At 44.2% G+C, this 18,751-nt stretch overlaps 1 protein-coding gene across 3 annotated transcripts in view; it reads right to left on the bottom strand.

Moving 5' to 3' along the window:
* Window positions 1,818-18,751, bottom strand: part of MFHAS1 (malignant fibrous histiocytoma amplified sequence 1) — a 109,149-nt gene continuing 92,215 nt past the window's right edge. Inside the window, exons 2-4 of one of the 3 annotated variants that reach the window (XR_001917366.1) lie at window positions 17,004-17,130; window positions 9,723-9,833; window positions 1,818-4,302 (exon numbers count right to left, since the gene is read on the bottom strand). Coding sequence is in view for 2 of the 3 variants with exons in the window: in XM_018041952.1 (XP_017897441.1) it covers window positions 4,269-4,302; window positions 17,004-17,130 (161 nt within the window). In the remaining variant the exon portion in view is untranslated. Of the gene's footprint in view, window positions 4,303-9,722; window positions 9,834-14,294; window positions 14,441-17,003; window positions 17,131-18,751 lie in introns of those variants that run through there. The other 2 variants (XM_018041952.1, XM_018041953.1) reach the window with 2 other exon arrangements.

Below are 18,751 nucleotides of genomic sequence, written 5' to 3'. Positions count from 1 at the left end.
TGGCTATAAGAGCCAGCCCATCCATGGGGGTCACACCTCATTTCCTTACTCTTTTTTAAAAAAATTTTTATTGGACTATGTTAATTTTCAACATTATGTTAGTTTCAGGTGTACAGAAAATTGGATCAGTTATACACACACATATATATACACACCTCCATTCTTTTTCAGGTTTTTTGTCTTTACCATACATTACAGAATATTGAGTAGAGCTCCCTGTGCTATATAGTAGGTCCTTCTAGTTATTCTATATATAGTAGTATGTGTATGTTAGCCCCAGTCTCCTAATTTATCACTTCCCTCATTTCCGCTTTGGTAACCATAGGTTTGGTTTCGAGAGCTGTGAGTCATTTTTAAAAAACTGATTAATCAGTCTGGCTTTGTCTGGTCTTAGTTGCCCAGAGCAAGGTCTTTTAGTTGTGGCAGGTGGGATCTAGTTCCCTGATCAAGGATTGAACCCAGGCTCCCTGGCATTTGGGTCACAGAGTATTAGCCACTGGCCTACCAGGGAAAGCCCCATGAGTCTGTTTGTTTTGTAAGTTAGTTCATTTCTATCGTTTTTCATTAGATTCCACATATTGGTGATATCATTTGTCTTTCTCTGACTTACTTAGTAGGATAATCTCTAGGTCCATTGGCACCCCTGTCCAGTACTTTTGCCTGGGAAGTCCCATGGACGGAGGAGCCTGGTGCGCTGCAGTCTATGGGGTTGCAAAGAGTTGGACGTGACTGAACGACTTCATTTTCACTTTTCACTTTCATGCATTGGAGAAGGAAATGGCAACCTACTCCAGTGTTCTTGCCTGGAGAATCCCAGGGACAGGGGAGCCTGGTGGGCTGCTGTCTATGGGGTCACACAGAGTCGGACATGACTGAAGTGACTTAGCAGTAGCCATTCATGTTACAAATGACATTATTTCATTCCTTTTTATGGCCGAGTAATATTCCTTTGTAAATATGCACCACATCCTATCCATTCCTCTACTGATGGACATTCAGTTTGCTTTCATGTCTTGGCTATTGTGAAGAGAGCTGCTTCGAAGATTGGGATGCTTCCCTACTCTTGAAAATTCTGACCAGCACTTGGTTTAAGCTTTTCCACAGGGCACCCAGTGATACCACTTACCTTCTCAGGAGTCTTACATCAAGGCCCTCCTTTCTCCCCTGTGTCCCCAAAGCCCCAGCGCCTCAGGGCAGGGCTTGTGTGCACTGGGTCCGTCCCTAAAGGTTGTTGCTTCTGTAAGAAGCAACCACATGCATTTCCTTTCTTATCCTTAACTGTCCTTTTTTAAAAAAAAAAAAAACAACAACAGGGTGAATAGAAGTCTCTGACCCAGTATCCACGGGTCAGCTCCTTCAGGCAGCAAATATAGACCCCTGGGGCAAAGAAAGGCCAGGAAAAGGGAACTTGAACACCTATCATAAGTTTTGGTAGGAACAGAGCAGATCACTGAGAAAAGGCTTTAAGAGACAACTGATATTCCAGCACTGACTCTCCAGCCTGAACACAGATGGGAGAACATGAAAGAGATTCTTTCATTTCCTTCCGCAACTAGAGCCACCACCATCCACCTCCTGTGGCTCAAAGTGACCTAAGACTAAAAACAGAATATAGTGATTTCCTAACTGATAAAATTGAAACAAAGACAGAAATAACTAAACTCTGGAAATATAACTGCTTCGTCACTTCTTTGTATTTTTTATTAAACTTTTTTGAATTAAAAAAAAAATCTGCCCAGTTATGGCAATTAAATAGGAAACCACAATTACAATGCACAAACTGTGGCATGAAAAAAGAACACACACTCCATCAGAAATGACACCAAACCCTTTCCATTTTATTCATTCAAAAAGGGTCCAGTGCACAAGTGTCAAATATGAGCACTGGCGGTTTTTTTCTTGGAAGGGGGAAAAAACATTTATTCTGGCAGCGCATTTACAATTCCAGGAAGTGGTTTTGATACCACAAGATGCAGGAATAGAAACCATAACAAACTTGGAGGGCGTCTGTTTGCAAGGCAGGGACGACTTAGTTGGAAAAGATCCCCCTTTGTGCTTAGTGAATCGCCCATCAGCCAGCCTCCCCAGCTGAGTCTTCCCAGGTGTTGAAAGAGAGAATGGAATTTCCTGCATAGATGAAGAAAATTCCTATAGAGCAGTGTGTTTTCTGTATCTCCAATCTTCCCCCCTGCCCCAAAGCGAGTTCTCAAGCTTTTCTGGAGCTGCTTTTGGTCACATGACCCTCTATCAGGGTGACTTTTTTTGCTAAAATACATGTGACACCAAGATTTCTTCTTACACTGCTTCTCTAAGGTTCAGATGACAGCATAAAGCATCACTTGTCCAAAAAGAGCAGTTATTAAGAATGTGGGCATCTATATTCATAATAAGAGCACACACTTTGCAGGGTATGTCACTCAAAGGAACATTTTTTTTTTCTTCAGTTAATATGGTCCCCTGGGGAGTTAGCCTGAAGTCACTTTACCACCTTTTTTTTGGTCAAAGTTGGTTAATTTGACAGTTGAAGAACTGTCTCCTGCCAGTTGGAAAACTTTTATGCCCAACAATTCAGTGGTCTATAAAGCAATTAAATGTTACCATTCAGTTTACACTTACACACACATGCACACACACACAGGAGAACTGTGACAGAAGGATTAATCTTGTGACTGTTCCAAAAGAAAATGAAATTGCAAATTGGAAGTGTCATATTCAAGGATTAAATGCAGAACTAGTCTGATCCCATTTGATTTTATGATTGTAAGAAATCATGCTTGTTTGACTAGAGGTTCTGGAGTTCATAAAGTTAATTCCTGGGGCACAAAACAATCTACAAAAATTGATTTCTGGTGTATTTTTTTTTTTGCAATGCAGCCACTTCTTTGTTATTTTTTAAATATGTGGAGACATTGTATACTGTGGCATTCCAAGAGACAATACTTTATAGAAGTAAACGAATAATACCGCTGACTAGTTTTTCTTGCTTTACACTGGAAAGAAACAGTTTCACACATTTTTCAACCAACATGCAGGGGCGGCAGATGTAAACAGTCGTGCACACTTTTCAAAGAATGTGTTACTATTGCAGTAGATGCTGTTGGCCCCGATGAGGAGGAGGGGAGAGCAGTTTGGTTGGTTGGCTTTTTAGGTTTTACGTCATGGAGATTTTAAAACCAGGGTTTTACTAGTTCTTGGCAGTAGACCATCCAATCAGAGGTTCTGTATTTATAAATAACCAATGTGGGCTGGTGCTCTCCAATTAAGCAACTCACTATCTTAGGGTCTGATACCAGCTTTCAGAGCTCTGCTAAATTTCACAGACTCTGTTCTAGGGGGCGGTGGGGGATGGGAACAGGACCTATTAGCAGAGCTCGTTACATGCTTTGGAACTGATGCCTGACTAAGCTATTGCAAGACTCCACTTTTCCTTGGATATGTGGATCCCTTAATCCCCCTCCCCTGAAGAATCTTCATCACCAGGCCTCCATCAGACTATCACCCAGTGACCAGGGACCTTTACTGAAAAGGTGAGGAGGAGCTATTGCCTGAAACGCATGTTTAAGGTTCTTGATGATTATTGTCAACCTCTATGAACCAACACTGAAGCCATGAGCAAAGAGATAGGTATCTTTTCTTTTTTTAAATCTGTGAAGGCTTAAAGAATAAACAACACATCTAATACTAAAGTAAGAAATCAGCCCCGTGTTGGCACAGTTCTCATCAGAATATTGCACCCAGTGTCAACTAATGCTAGAAGCTTCAAACTGTATAAATTTAAATGTATTTGTGTATTATAAAAATAAAGATAAACATATACATATTTTACACTAGTTATGGAACAGCAATGAATGGTCAGTCGATCCCTCTTTCACATTTAACAGAACTGAAATCTGAGTGCTCTGAATACTGCCACCTGTACTGGAATTATGGCTTATATGTGCACGGAAAAAAAAAAAAAAATCCCTGAGAAGCCATTCGACTTTATTATTTTTTCTTTTCTTCAAGTAGCGCTCTCCTTGGAGGATCACAGTTCTGAGGTTCAGGTTGTCAAACACTTGCTCCATAGTCTCTCCCGTCCTTTTCCCCCCTGCAACCTCCCCGCCTCATCTACAGGCTAGGTGTGCTCCCTTGCACAAAAGCACCCTGAACACACATGCACGCGAATTCACAGAACACGCCTGGGAGTGTGGAGGGCTTGCCAGGTACAGAAGATGGTCCAGGTGCATTCTGATGCTATTTGCTCCATGGAAATCCCACAGCCGTAGAAGTCACTGGTTTCTGTGCTTTTCCCCAGCGTTCTTCCTATGTGGGTAGATGAGAAGAAAGCACAGAAATGAACCAGGGAAACGGAATGACGTTCTCAATTATGAGAATAGCAAGCGATAATTTTTTTTCTGCCACAGATTTTCATGTCTACTTCTAGAGCTCTGTGTAAAATAGTAAATGCAGACAACTAATGTTCCTACAAAGGAAACAGGCTTTTTCACTAGAAACCTAGTCAAACATTTCTGTTCATGACATTAAATTCAGACATAAAGTAAGAACTAGATAAATTAGCCATAACTACCTATTCCACTGTAATTTCACAGCTTAACTAAGAACCCTGAACTCCAAACACAGCACTGTTCCCTTTCAAGAAGCACACGCAGACACACTAAATAACTCTCTCCAAGTAGGAATATATACTAAAACGTGAGAATGAGTGTCAGTCTGGACTCAAAGCATGATTTTACTTAAAGACTGTCAAACTAAAAGCTGGAGTTAGATGAACAGAAAATGAAGACGCTGCTGCAGCACCAGCTAATTAAAGTTTAAACTTTAGTCGCTCAGTCGTGTCTGACTCTGCGACCCCATGAACTGTAGCCTACCAGGCTCCTCTGCCCATGGGGTTTTCCAGGCAAGAATACTGGAGTGGGTTGTCATTGCCTTCTCCAGAGGATCTTCCTGACCCAGGGATCGAACCTGGGTCTCCCATACTGTAGGCAGACGCTTTACCGTCTTTAAACAAAGTGGCATTCAATTCAGATAACATGGTTAGATGAAAACGTGTGAGATGCTCCCATCCCTTATTTTAGCTTTCCTGTAATAATGCATGACGTGATGACGCATAAGTGCTTGGCAACATTTAATAGATCCGCTTCCCCTACCCTCCACCCTGCATCTCTTTTTCAAAACTATTTATTTATTTGGCTGCATCCAGTCTTAGTGGCAGCAGGTGAGATCTTCGGTCTTTGTTGCAGCATGCAGGATCTTTAGCTGTGGCAGGTGGGATCTAGTTCCCTGACCAGGGATCGAACTTGGGCCCCCTGCACTGGGAGCGTGGAGGCTTAGCCATTGGACCACCAGGGAAGTCGCTGGCATCTCTCTCTCAATGCTGCCTGACTTTCTGGAAACTGATAATTTAGTATCTACCTAACACACAAGAATCGGCTGAGAGCATAGGATCAATAACGTCACCAAAAATAGGCAGCTTCTATTCACTAGGTATTTACTACAGGCCAGGAGTGGCCGCCTTCACCATAGTGCGTTATCTGATTAATCCTTAACTCTTAAAGCTCTAGCGGGTAGGCTCTGCCTTCACCGAAAAGGAAGCTAAGTTTCCAAGAGGTTAGATAACTTCCCCAAGGGCACACACCAGTGAACAGCAGGCCTTTAAAGAGGGTCATTTGACTCCGAGGTATGCTTGACAGCAAAAAAGCAAGGCTGGAATATGTGGGGCCCTCGGGGTAGTTTCATGTGTCTTTGGCACCGAGCCATGGGGACTTTCAGAAGGCCTGTTAATATAGTCAGCTTCTCAGCAGAGAAGGTTTTGAAGACTGCCTCAAAATCAAGTAACCATACATCGAAGTGTAAAGAGGACAGCAGGGTGAAAACACCACTCCAGCCAAGCAGTTAACTCTGGTGCAGCGAGTTCTGGCTTCATGTGGGGCAGGTGCTACGTCATGTTTTTCTCACTGAATCCAGCAAATCTTGAGAAACACAGACAGTTGTGTCTGGCCGCCTGCTCCCCTGAGCCACGCGTAAGACTGAGAAACACAAGGATACGTAATCAAGGGCACCCAGAGGGAATATTCCAGTGTTGAGAGAAAAAGGAAACCTGGTTTGAACGTTTTTCCACATGGATATCATTTTTCTTGTTTGGGTGCTGAGGGAAAGAGAAGAGCTGTCAATCACTAACCACCCCACCCCCACCCCCACCCCGCCGCCTCTCTTTGCTCTTCCATCCCAAACTCGGATCTCATTCGACAAGATCCACCTCAAATGCTCCCTCCTGGGGTTCTTCCCAATTCTCTGGCAGGGTTCTTTCTCCTCTGTGTCCACAGGGCCTTGTCGATGCACCTGTCATTGCAGGTACCACATTTTAACTGGAATTAGACACAGGTTTCTCTGGTTGTATCTTTGGTTCCCATTCTCCCCAAGGAGGCCATTATATTCCTGATTTGATTCTTAGAGGCTCTGTTATTTTTGTACTGTCAACACTTGGCACAGTGCTTGTTATTGTTGTTCAACTGATAAGTCACGTCTGACTCTTTGCGACCCCATGGACTGCAGCATGCCAGTCCTTCACTATAGTCCTTCACTATCTCCCAGCGTTTGCTCAAACTCATGTCCATTGAGTCAGTGATGCTATCTAACCATCTCATCCTCTGCCACCCTCTTCTCCTCCTGCCCTCAATCTTTCCCAGCATCAGGGTATTTTCCTAATGAGTTGGCTTTTCGCATCAAGTGGTCCAAGTATTGGAGCTTCAGCATCAGTCCTTCCAATGAATATTCAAGCTGATTTCCTTTAGGATTGACCGGTTGGATCTCCTTGTAGTCCCAAGGGACTCTCAACAGGCTTCTCCAACACCACAGTTCAAAAGCATCAATTCTTTGGCGCTCAGCTTTCTTTATAGTCCAACTCTCACATCCATACATGACCACTGGAAAAACCACAGCTTTGACAATAACAGACCTTTGTTGGCAAAGTGATGTCTCTGCTTTTTAATATGCTGTCTAGGTTTGTCATAGCTTTCCTTCCAAGGAGCAAACATCTTTTAATTTCATGGCTGCAGTCACTGTCCTCAGTGATTTTGGAGCCCAAGAAAATAAAGTCTGTCACTGTTTCCATATTTTTCCCTTCTATTTGCCATGAAGTGATAGGACCAGATGCCATGGTCTTAGCTTTTTTTTTTTAATGTTGAGTTCTAAGTCAACTTTTTCATTGTCCCCTTTCACCCTCATCAAGAAGCTCTTTAGTCCCTCTTCACTTTCTGCCATTAGGCACAGTGGCCTCGTGGAGGGCAAATACTCAATAAACATTTGCTGAATGAAGGAGGAATAGGATGGCATGAGAAAGTCTCAGGCAAAAGACAGCCATGCTGTAAGAAGGGTAGATGAGAAGGGTGGAGGAGATGAGAAGGAAAGAGGGGCTGAGCACAGTCCAAAGGACTGATGTTGGCTTCTCAGGGGAGGGGACACGTGGCCTGGGTCACAGGGATGATGGGTGTCATCAGGTAGGAGTGAAGGGGTGGCAGCTGGCCGTGGACTGAGAGCCGGCTAGAGGCCAGGTGTGGCTGACCCTTCACAGTAAGGGAGTGTCACGTGTCAGAAGCGGGGCTGGGGTCGGCTTGGGAAGCCTTGTGGGTCTTGCCCAGGATTTTGAACTCGAACCGTAATCACCAGGAAGCCATTCAAGGTTCTGCAATAGGGAGCAAGGTGATGGGAGTCTGCTGTTGAAAGACTGTATTGGTTTTGAGGACAAAGAGACCAGCAAGGGGGAGGCAGGTTGAGATACCCACAGGGATCTTGGCAGAGACAGGACGACTACAAAGCACGGGCCGAGGATAGAGCTCAATGGCCAGCTTCACTCACTCAAGACACGCTGATGTGGGGAGGTTCTGCACGTAAACTCGGGGAGCTGAATAGATGGAAACAATTCCTTAAAAAAATAATATGCACTGACAAGGTGGGGCAACAAGTCACAGTGGACAGCCGAGTATGGGAAGAGGGGGAGAAGAGTGAACAGACCTCCCCATCCCCAGCCTGGCAGTGGGTGCAGGGCAAGGCCATCCCTGGAGACGGGAGGCACAGACCCTGAAGGGCTCTGGGGCGGACACACTGCACACCTATGGAGACCCTGGCACATCCAGGGGAGCTGCCACTAGCCCACAGATCCCACAGAAGAAAGGAGAGGTCAGCGTGGGAGGCTTGACCCCAAATCCTCCCAGGTCACAGAATCTGCCCTTCGTGGGGTGTGACAGCACACTCAGGGTGTTTAGGAGCTTAGGCTGAAGTGATGCCATACCATGTTGTATTAAGCAGCTCTTTTCTGTCCTCTGACGCTTTGCTCACCCCGGAGGGGTGGCCCCTCCCAGCATCAGCTAGTTAGTTCCCAGAGACAGTCAACAACTCAGATGCAAATGTGTGCTTCTCAACTCCACAGCAGGGAATCCAGAGTCCACACCCCTGACCACACCCTTTATCGAGAGCCACACTCCGGGCCACTATCCACCTGCTGTAATCATTCCAGGGCCAGGCTCCACATGACTCGGGCGGTCTTTATGCCCCAGAGCCCGAGGGAACCAGCCAACCTTGCACCTGCCCCCTGCCTTGCCCACACGTTCCCACAGAAACCACAACAGGGACTCCTCGCACAGCTCCTCCCCCGCCCTCGGCCTCCTGACCCTCCAGCTGCTTCTCCCTGTATCCTTGGGTCCCCCGTACCCCGCCTGCCCCCTGCTCTAAGGAACTGTCATAAACTGTCTTCCCCCCGGCAGTCCTTTCCTGATGGGTTGGCCTCACTATATCTCCATTTTTCCATCCCCACAATGTCAATTGTCCAGACATTGAAAATACGAAAGGAAGGATCCCACCTGTCTCTTTATCCCAGGAATGCACGGTTAGGACACTGACGTTACTAACTAGCTGTAGGTGGCCTCATAGAACCGCGTGTACTTCACCTTGACCCCTTCACAGTGGTGGGCAGGAAGGCAAGCCTGCTTGCTCTCTGCACACTCAGCACACACGCTCACCTGCTGTGCACAGTCACCTCATTAATACACTAGACGGTCCTAGGTAAGTCAGTCAGTGGATTTTACTCAAGCATCTATATTTGGATTTTGAAATTTTTAAAATTATTGCCTTTATAGGTCATCCACAGTATGCATACTAATATTTCTAGTAGAAATAACAGCTGAATTTATTGAATGACACTCAGTGTAAGGAATAATGCTAAATGTCTCCTCTGCAAAGGTCTCTCTAAATGCACCGAATGACCCCACGAGATGGTGCTGCTGTGCCCTGCACCTGTCATAGCCCCAACAAATCACAGGATTCAAACTTGGAGGCATAACTCCAGAATCCATCAAACAGGCTTGGGAAAATAAATACCAACACTGCTTTTAAAAAACCTATTTGCTGTGTTAATCAGCTAGAGCTTTTCCTGATGTTATGTTCCTGCATTACATGAGTTTTTAAAAAAATGACTTTTTTCCAAAAAGGATGTAAGGTTACTGATATATGCATTATAGTAAATCAGGCAAAAGAATCAAGCAATTTTCTTATTCGTAAATCCCCAACACACCTTGATTCTGGATAAAAGATCTGTAATCTTAAAGTGTCCAGCTCTTTGGAATCTCTTCATCCCAAACCCATCCTCCCACTATTTCCCCCTAAACTCTTCAAGTCCTTAGGAAGCCCGTATCTATTTAAGAAACCCTCTCTGCTTCCCAGAGACTTACCCTTAAAAATTGGTGCTCCTAAAGTCACAGATTGGGTACAGTAAAAATGATGGCATAAGGGAAAGAAGCACTATCTTTTCCACTTAATTGTCCAAGAAAGTATGGAGATACCTGAGCAGAGAGGGAACAAATTCCAGTATCAATGTGGCAGATGGGAGACTAAATAATCAGAGAAACACTGTTCCTCCCAGCCAGTGACAGCAACAAGGCAGGGAGCTGTCTTACTCCTTACAGAGAACAAAACAAATCAATGCAAATCAGTGTGACACGCCCCACAGGCAACCTCCACATTTCAGCCTCTTTTCCTTGTGAAATATCATCCCATCCCCACCCTGAGTTCAGTGAAAAATTCTCCATTGTGATTAAGTCAAATTCATCCATTCCTTAAAAAAAAAAAGTTTTTAATCAAGTCCATACTAACTGATCTGAGTGCATTTAAACATACTGTGCCCATCTAGTAAGATAAAGACCACAGAATCTTCTTCATCCTACTTTTTACAAAAGCTTATTTGAATCGATCTTAAATATCCTTGTCTTAACAATGTAACTGCCAAAATTCCTATGCAAAGTAATCATTCTACACTGGAGAATACTTGCAAACAGTAAGTAAGCTGGAATCTGACTCAAATTGGAATGCTCCAGTCTACACGCAATAATCCAAGTTTGAAATGCAGTCTCAGCCTTGTCTTTTATCATCAGGAGTACCTTATCAGGAGACCACATGGAAGAATGTAAGTTGCACTCCAGTTTTTTTAAATTAATAGTTTTTATTTTATATTGGACTATAGTTGATTTACAATATCGTGTTAGTTTCAGGTATACAGCAAAGTGATTCAGTTTTACATATACATGTACTGATTCTTTTCCTATTTAGGTTATTACAAAATACTAAGTGGAGTTCCCTGTGCTCTATATAGTAGGTCCTTGTTGGTTATCTGTTTTAAATATAATAGGGTGTATATGTCAGTCCCAATCTCCCAATTTATTTGTATCCTGCAACCTCACTGAATTCACTGATGGGCTCTAATAGTTTTCTGGTAGCATCTTTAGGATTTTCTGTGTAATATCATGTTATCTGCAAATAGTGGCAGTTTTATTTCTTCTTCTCCTAGTTGGATTCATTTAATTTCTTCTCTGATTGCCCTGGCTAGCACTTCCAAAACTACGTTGAATAATAGTGGCTTGTCTTATTTCTAATCTTAGAGGAAATGCTTTCAGTTTTTTGGTACCACTGGGTGGCATTGTGAATGGCTGCTGCAAAGCCTTCCTGTTCCATTCTATGTTTGAGTCCTGTGCCTCAGAAATGAACCACGCCTCTTCAAATAAGGAAAACCCCCTTGTCATTTCCTGTGTGGTGAATCTCTCCAGTTCTTCAATGACTTCTTCCTCTTGTCTCTATTCACCCCTACTCTGGACCTCCAACTCCATCAGGTCTTCATTACTGAGTTCTTCGTGTTGTACAGCAGGAAGTTCAATGAAGTCATCTTCTTACAGATCTAGCTTGAAATAAAGATGCTGTACTATCGCACTCTGTACAGCGACAGTGTCAGTCGCTCAGTCGTGTCCAACTCTTTGCGACCCCACGGACTGTAGCCCGCCAGGCTCTTCTGTCCATGGGATTTCCCAGGCAAGAATAGTGGAGTAAGTAGCCATCCCCTTCTCCAGGGGATCTTCATGACCCAGGAATCAAACCCATGTCTCCTGCGTTGCAGGCAGGTGCTTTACCACTGAGCCAACGGGGAAGCCCTGCTCTTAGTTAAACATTCTTGTATCTTCTCTATCTGTTCCTCTATTCTTTTTCCGAGATCTTGGATCATCTTTACTATTACTCTGAATTCATTTTCAGGTAGCTTGCCTATATCTTCTTCACCTTAGCTGTTCCGGGGTCTTCTCTTGTTCCTTCATCTGGGACTTGTTTCTCTGCTATTTGGTCTAACTTTCTGTCACTGTGGTTTCTGTTTTGCAGGACTGTAGTTCTTGCTTCTGCTGTGTGCTTCATGGTGGATGAAGTTGGTCTAAGGGGAGAGGTGGGCAGCTGTGGGCTCAGGAAGACCTTAGGCAGCCTGTCTGCAGATGGGTGGAGCTGTGTTTCCATCTCTTTGTTTGTCTGGCCTGAGTCATCCCAGCCCTTGAACCTATAGGCTGTTGGGTGGGGCCAGGTCTTGGTGAAAAAATGGCAGCCTTCAGGAGGGCTCATGCCAGTGAGTACTCCCCAGAACTACTGCTGAGAGTATCTTTGTCCCCACCGTGAGCCACAATCCCCACCCCACCCCCCACCACCTTCATAGGAAACCCTCCGATAGCAGCAGGCAGGTCTGGCCCCGGCTCTTGTGAGGTCACTGTGTTTTACCCTGGGTCCTGGGGCACACAAGTCTTGTGTTTTCCCTCCAAGAATGGAGTTTCTGTTTGCCCCAGTCCTGTGGAATTCCTACAATCAAACAAAGTCTTCAAAGCCAGATGCTCTCAGGACTCCTCTTCCCAATGCCAGACCCCCAGGCTGTGGAGTCTGACGGAGGACTCAGAAGTTTCACTCCTATGGGAGAACCTCTGCATTATAATAATTTTCTACTTTTGTGAGTCACCCACCCAGGCAGGAATGGAATTTGATTTGATTGCAATTGTGCCTCTGTTCTACCATCTTGTTGTGGTGTCTATATTTGTCTTTGGAGCTAGGATATCTGTTTTTGGTAGGTTCCAGTGTTTTGTTGTTGTTCAGCAGTTAGCTGTGATTTTGGTGTTTTCATGAGATGGAGTGAGCATGTGTCCTTCTACGCTGCTATCTTGTCTCTACCTATTGAATGTATCTCTCGTATGTCTTAAGGTAAAAGACATGTCTTAGCTATATTCATAGCTAACCTTCTAGATCCCGTCTTTTAAATGAAAATCAGTAGACAAATTGAGTTAAATGGCAGTTTTTCAGAATATATACTTTGATAAAGGAAGGAAATCTCTTTGTAAATGAAAAAGAGAAATATTCTAAGGTATCTAAAAATGAAAGGCAAACAGCAAGCTGCCATTTCCCCAAAGAAGTTCACACTTCCCTTCCAAATTGGAATTTTAAGTATTTCAACCTGTAGAGCAATAAAATGGAGACAGGAATTCAGAGATAAAAGTTCTAAAAATAAATTTCTTCTACTTTCTCCTTGCTTTCCCCACTGAAAAAATAGTTTTGCCCCCCCCCCCAGCCCCGATCCCTAATGACCAAGGCTCAGTACCCCTTTAATGTCCAGATTAAAGGTCAGTGAGGTTGCCTCTCAGAAGTTCTGAAGGGGAAATGTGAGGGATGGATATGTTAATTAACTAGGTAATGGGAATCCTTTCACAGTGCATGTGGATATCAAATCACAATGTACCCTTTAAGTATCTTACAATTTATTTATCAATTTTACCCTAGTAAAGCTAAAAAAAAAAAAAAAATCACTGGTTGCCAAGGGTTAAAAGTGGAGGCAGGGATAAACAGGGGGAGCACAGAGGATTTTCAGGGCAGTGAAAATATTGTGTGTGATACTGCAATGTGCCCATGAAATGTACAACACCAAGTGTGAATCCTAATATAAAAAATGGACTTCAGGTGATAAGGAGGTGTCCATGTAGGTTCATCACCTGGGACAAATGTTCCCCTCTGGTGGGAGATGTGGTTGGTGGGGGAGGCTGTGTGTGTGTGGCTGGGGGATATATGGAATCTTTCTGGACCTTGTGCTCCATTTCACTGTGAACCTAAAACTGCTCTAGAAAACTAAAGTCGGGGTTTTAAAATATTGTGCCCTATACTTTAAAAGAAAAAGAATTCTGAAGGAACTCATTTCTCTCCAAGAAACACCATTTCCCTTCTATCGTTCAGTAAACAGAGGGGGAAATGGGGGAAGCAAGTCAGTTCACTGCCCTTAGGCAGCACTGGGCCAGGGATAACAAGTGTTCATATGAATTTCTTTAAAACTCACAAATCTCTTTAATACCAACACAGCAGGGAGCAAGGCCATTACTGAAAGTGGCAGTAAAAATATTTATTTTCTGCATAGAACCGGGTATTGAATTAGACAGAAGTAACTGCATGTGGGCATGAAATTTCTCTTTGAAATGATGAAAATGTTCTAGGATGAGACTGTGATGATAGTTGTCCAACTCTATAGATATATGAACCATTAAATAGGCACCTTTTATGAAAGTATACAGATAAAGCTTTAAAAAATGTATCAGAATCCATAATCTTTAGGATGAGAAGTTTTCAAAGCAACCCAGCAAATCTGCTACTAAATGAACTTTCATCTCATCTCGAAGGCAGATATCTTTGAAAATCAGCCCAGGATCACCAGAGTACGGAAATACTCATATTTCTGTCTGATAATCAGCAAAGGCACCAAGGAGGCACTCAGACACTAGGTTTCTCCCTGGAGGGTGAGGGGGAAGAGGACAGGCATTCCATTCAATTCATGTAACCTCTTCCCAGTGAAATGCTGGTAGAGATTTCACCATCACCCAAAGTGACTTAATGAGAGTAAGTCACTCTTTTTTTAATCACTACTTACTCTTTTTTTAATCACTACTTACTCTTTATTTTCTCTCTGCAGGGGAACAAAACAGCTAGAAAATTTTAAAAAATGATAAGGAAGATCCGATCAAATAATAGTTGTCAGTGGTTTCTGCTTGTAAAGCTCAGCATAGCACCATTAATTTACATGTGGTCTGAGGCAGGTTGTTAATGACCAGTCTCATTTGACCTATAAGGGAAAGGCACAAAATGGTCAAACAGGGAATTAGTGATGGACAGGGAAGGCTGGCATGCTGCAGTCCATGGGGTCGCAAAGAGTGGGACACTACTGAGAGACTGAACTGAACTGAAACTGGTCCAAGAGCTTAGAATGCGTCTTTAAAAAATACTAAGATCTAGATCAATGACCTAAGAATCGGGTGATTATTCTGGCTTTCCTGGGATGGTTCTGGTTGGTGCCTGTTGTCCTGGCATGATTACTAAGAATTTCTCCTGAAGATGAGACTTGCTGGCCTCCCACCTGGGAGCCATGGGCGCGGGGGCGGGAGGGAGAACTTCACTGAGGAGAACATCCAGCACACACACTCGACGACCATCTGAGGGACTCTTGTTTCTTAAAGCCTAGTGCCTAGCCCTAGAAATTCTGACACCCATGCCTGATCAAGGAAGTCTGATCTTGACCATCGACCTGCGTTTCAGGGGATGAGAGAGTCATGAAAGGTTACTCTCTAGTGACTTGCCTAAGTTAACTGGGGCTGGAGTTGCAAAACCCAGGCAGTAACTCCAGTCTCCCCATTTCTGCTGCCTGCTGAGACCCCGAGTCTCAGGCTCAGACCCATGCTGTGTGGACCTAAGGACCACCTGCTGGGACAGTTTTCCTCATCGGTTTCCAAATCTCCCACATTTGGTACACTGCTGTCCACTTGTAAATTAGAGCCTACACTGGGGTCGTGCAGGACCTGTTGGTTTATATTTTGTTCTCCAGGATGTTCCTTTATTTAGAATTGAGAGTTACCCTCTAAACCTACCATCCATTCTATTAGACCCCTTTTAAAAGAATCCATTTCAGAACAAAACTATTCACAGAGCTGGGTCCAAAGCAGGTCAGTCACTAAAGGTATCCCCTCCAGCATCTCGATGTCTCAGGCCATGAGGCTCTGATTACCCAAGACTTTAAAGCTGCTTGTTCATATCAGGTATGAGAAACTGGGTGAGAGGGGAGCTGATAGCATTTCTGCAGGACATCAGGAGCCCATGAAAAGACACCGATAACAGCGCCTCAGGGCCACTGTGGTTTCTGAACAAACAGATATTTTAACTCCGACCTCGATCTCGCCTACTAAATGCCACATAGCTATGACAAACAATAGGTTACCATCTCTCCTGCCTCAGGAAGATCTATACCCATGCAGAGTCTATTGAACAGTCGTTTTCCTCCATCCCAGACCTTGCTGTTTCTGTAAGATCCCTTTATCCTCACCCTATCTGTAAGAGAGGGACCAGCGGAGACCAATTCAAAGAATGGTAACATTTTGCTTGCTATGCTCAGGACCGGGGAATGGTCATTAAATAAGCAAAGCTGTAGAATATTCCTGCTTAGGTACTATGTGATCCTAAGAAGCATGTCAAGGTCTCACGGGAATAACATACTATTCATATACTAGTGATGAATTAACACTATGTACATGTTAACCTTCAAAAGCATTCTGAAGAGAAGAGCTCGAGAGAAGTTTCCCTTGGATGTTCAGTGATGTTTTCCAGCAAAGACAGGTTAGGGATATTTTGTCTAATGAGTCAGCTGCTTTAGAGAAAAGGGGGCAGCTGCGAATGCATGAGAAAGCCCCTGCAGACCCCCACTCTGCAGACCCTTGGAGGGTCGAGAGACATGAGTTCCTATCACACAAGCTCTCAGGAATGCAGCCTCATAGCAAGCTTCTCAGGATGCATGACAGGTCGACAGGTCACCGTTCTCCAGTGTGAACTTTCCAACCTCCCTACACAAAGCTTAGATATGGGGGGAAAAAAAATTCTGTATGCTCAACTAAGAAGAAAAATGGAAATTTCCTTCATGAATCCTTTGCTCATATCACCCAGATGACCAGGGATGGCTACTTTTCAAGATTTGCAATAGAAAGAAAGGTATTTCATCTCAGTGTAAAAGTGGCCTATTGGGTTCTTAACACTACAGAAAAAGCCAAACAGATGAGTTAACCTAAATTCATCATCTGAGTTTAATGCTAACATTGTATATGAAAGTTCACACAGGTATGTTCTGTGTCTTTAAGTCCACTTTGGGGAGGGTGGGGGCAAACTATACAGCCTCTGATTGTCAGGACTGATAGAGAATCAGAGACCCACAGGCAAAAAAAGGGGTCCACTTCAGGTTTCCTACAGCTTTTCTTACTTAATGAGCTCTCACTGTTTTCTGAAGCAATGGCAGAATTAAAAGAAAACACTGCTCTCTTTGGTTGCATTATACCTGCAAGTATACTAAAAAATAGTCATATACTTTAAATGAGTGAGCTGTATAATATGCGGATAATATCTCAAGAAAGCGATTTTAAAATGCTCTAACTTTTATCAGCAAAAGAAAACCACAAGTAACAAAACATGAAAGTTCCTAGTTTGTTGTATAAGCCATGGTTTTTCTATCACCCAGAAAACTAGGTCTGCCCCGGGGAGGCGGGCTTTTCAGAGTTTGAGGAAGGGTACTTTAACTTGGCTTTTTTGTTCTTAAAATGACTGAGGCAGGTCCAAGAGTGAGGGACGGGAGCTACGGGATCAGAACTCACTTGGAACACGGGCTGATCACAGTTGGTGTGGGTGGGTAAACCAAGGCAACATTCACTCGCTCGCTGCCGTTCTTGGGGCAGATGATCTCTGCCACTCCTTCTGGTCTGGGCTGACTCAGCAACTCCCCTGCAGGCAGAGAGAGAAACATGCATCAATGAGCGGGGTATACGTAGCTTGTATGAAAGTTCTTGTGAAAACCTACTCACAAGGTATCAATCAGCCTAGTAGCTTTCGGTGTTGTGTATGCACGTGTATGTTTGTGTCTGCACACATCCAAATCTGTGCTGTGCTTACTCTCTCAGTTGCGGCCAACTCTTTGCTACAACATGGACTGTAGCCTGCCAGGCACCTCTGTCCATGGGATCCTCCAGGCAAGAATACTGGAGTGGGTTGCCATGCCCACCTCCAGAGGATCTTTACAACCCAGGGATCAAACCCAGGTCTCCTGAACTGCAGGCAGATTCTTTACCATCTGAGCCACCAGGGCAGCCCTAATGAGTGAGACTGCCTTCAAAAGTGGGGCCACCTTGTGACCTCCCTGGTGGTCTAGTGGTTAAGACTCTGCGTTTCCACTGTAGGGGACACAGGTTCCATCCCTGGCCGGGGAACTAAGACCCCACATGCTATAGCAATTAATAAATACAGGTTTAAAAAAACAAACACAAATGGCACCACCACAGAGAAGAATCCAGCACTTGGGGGTGGGGGGAACAGGGGAGGTAGGAAGGAGAGAGAGTCAGAGAACAATCAGAGCAAAATAGGCTCTGTCCTTAGAACATTCTCCACGGTGAGGCAGACAAGCTGCTAACGGTGGTGGTGGGAAGGCCAGACAAAGACAGCATCTGCCGCTACTTTCCTCACCTTCCTTTCCACAGACGGGCCCCAGAGATCCGTATCTAGACGTCGCGGCAAACTGACCCAGAGTCCCTGGAGCCCCAGAGAGGCAGAGCTGCCGAGGAGGCATTCGTAATTAGGATCTGGGCAGATGGGAGTCGCGGCAGCCTTGCAACAAAGCCCTGCATTAATGATCTGGAAGGGCATTCAACTAAAGGTGTGTTATCAAGGTAAACAGCCCAACTTCAAGCTGGCAAGGGGATTTCCTGGGTAGGTAGGTGTGCAGATTTGAAAGGACCAACACAATGCTCTCTTATGAGTCACGGGAGCTAGTAAAAACAGATAATTCACTTACTGGATTACCACAAGCCCCAACGGAAATCTGCGTACTTGCCCTGGATACAATCTCTCCAACCAGATCATCAAATCCCCCCTAAGACCCCCAGCGATGCCTTCGGTTTCCTCCCCACCATCCACTTAACCAGGAGCACCCTGACCTTTCTCTGTTTTCATGGTCAGCACGGTGCTCTTGCTCAGAAAAATTCAAAAAATAGATTTTGGTGGACAATGGTGCGAAATCCCCCTACTTAGACAGTAAATAAACCAAAGAGACACATCATATGCCAACTGGGGAAAGATGCTACTGCAAATAAAACACTGACTCTGACAGCCATCACTTGTATTACTGATTTGAAATTCTAGGGAACCAGAATGTATGCCAACATGTGAGGATAAAAACCAAAAATCCTTTGCCTCAAAATCCATATCTAAACATCTCACCTTCAGCAGAACTCACATTGATAGAGCATAACCATGTGCCAGCACTGAACAGACAGCTTTAAATATACATCTCATTTCATCTTTACAATGTTACTATAAGGTTTATCCTCACTCTGCAAAAGTGAAAAATGTG

The sequence above is a fragment of the Capra hircus genome, chromosome 27 (genome assembly GCF_001704415.2).
Source record: "Capra hircus breed San Clemente chromosome 27, ASM170441v1, whole genome shotgun sequence".
Classification (NCBI taxonomy): Eukaryota; Metazoa; Chordata; class Mammalia; order Artiodactyla; family Bovidae; genus Capra; species Capra hircus.
This window is presented reverse-complemented; position numbering and strand designations above follow the sequence as displayed.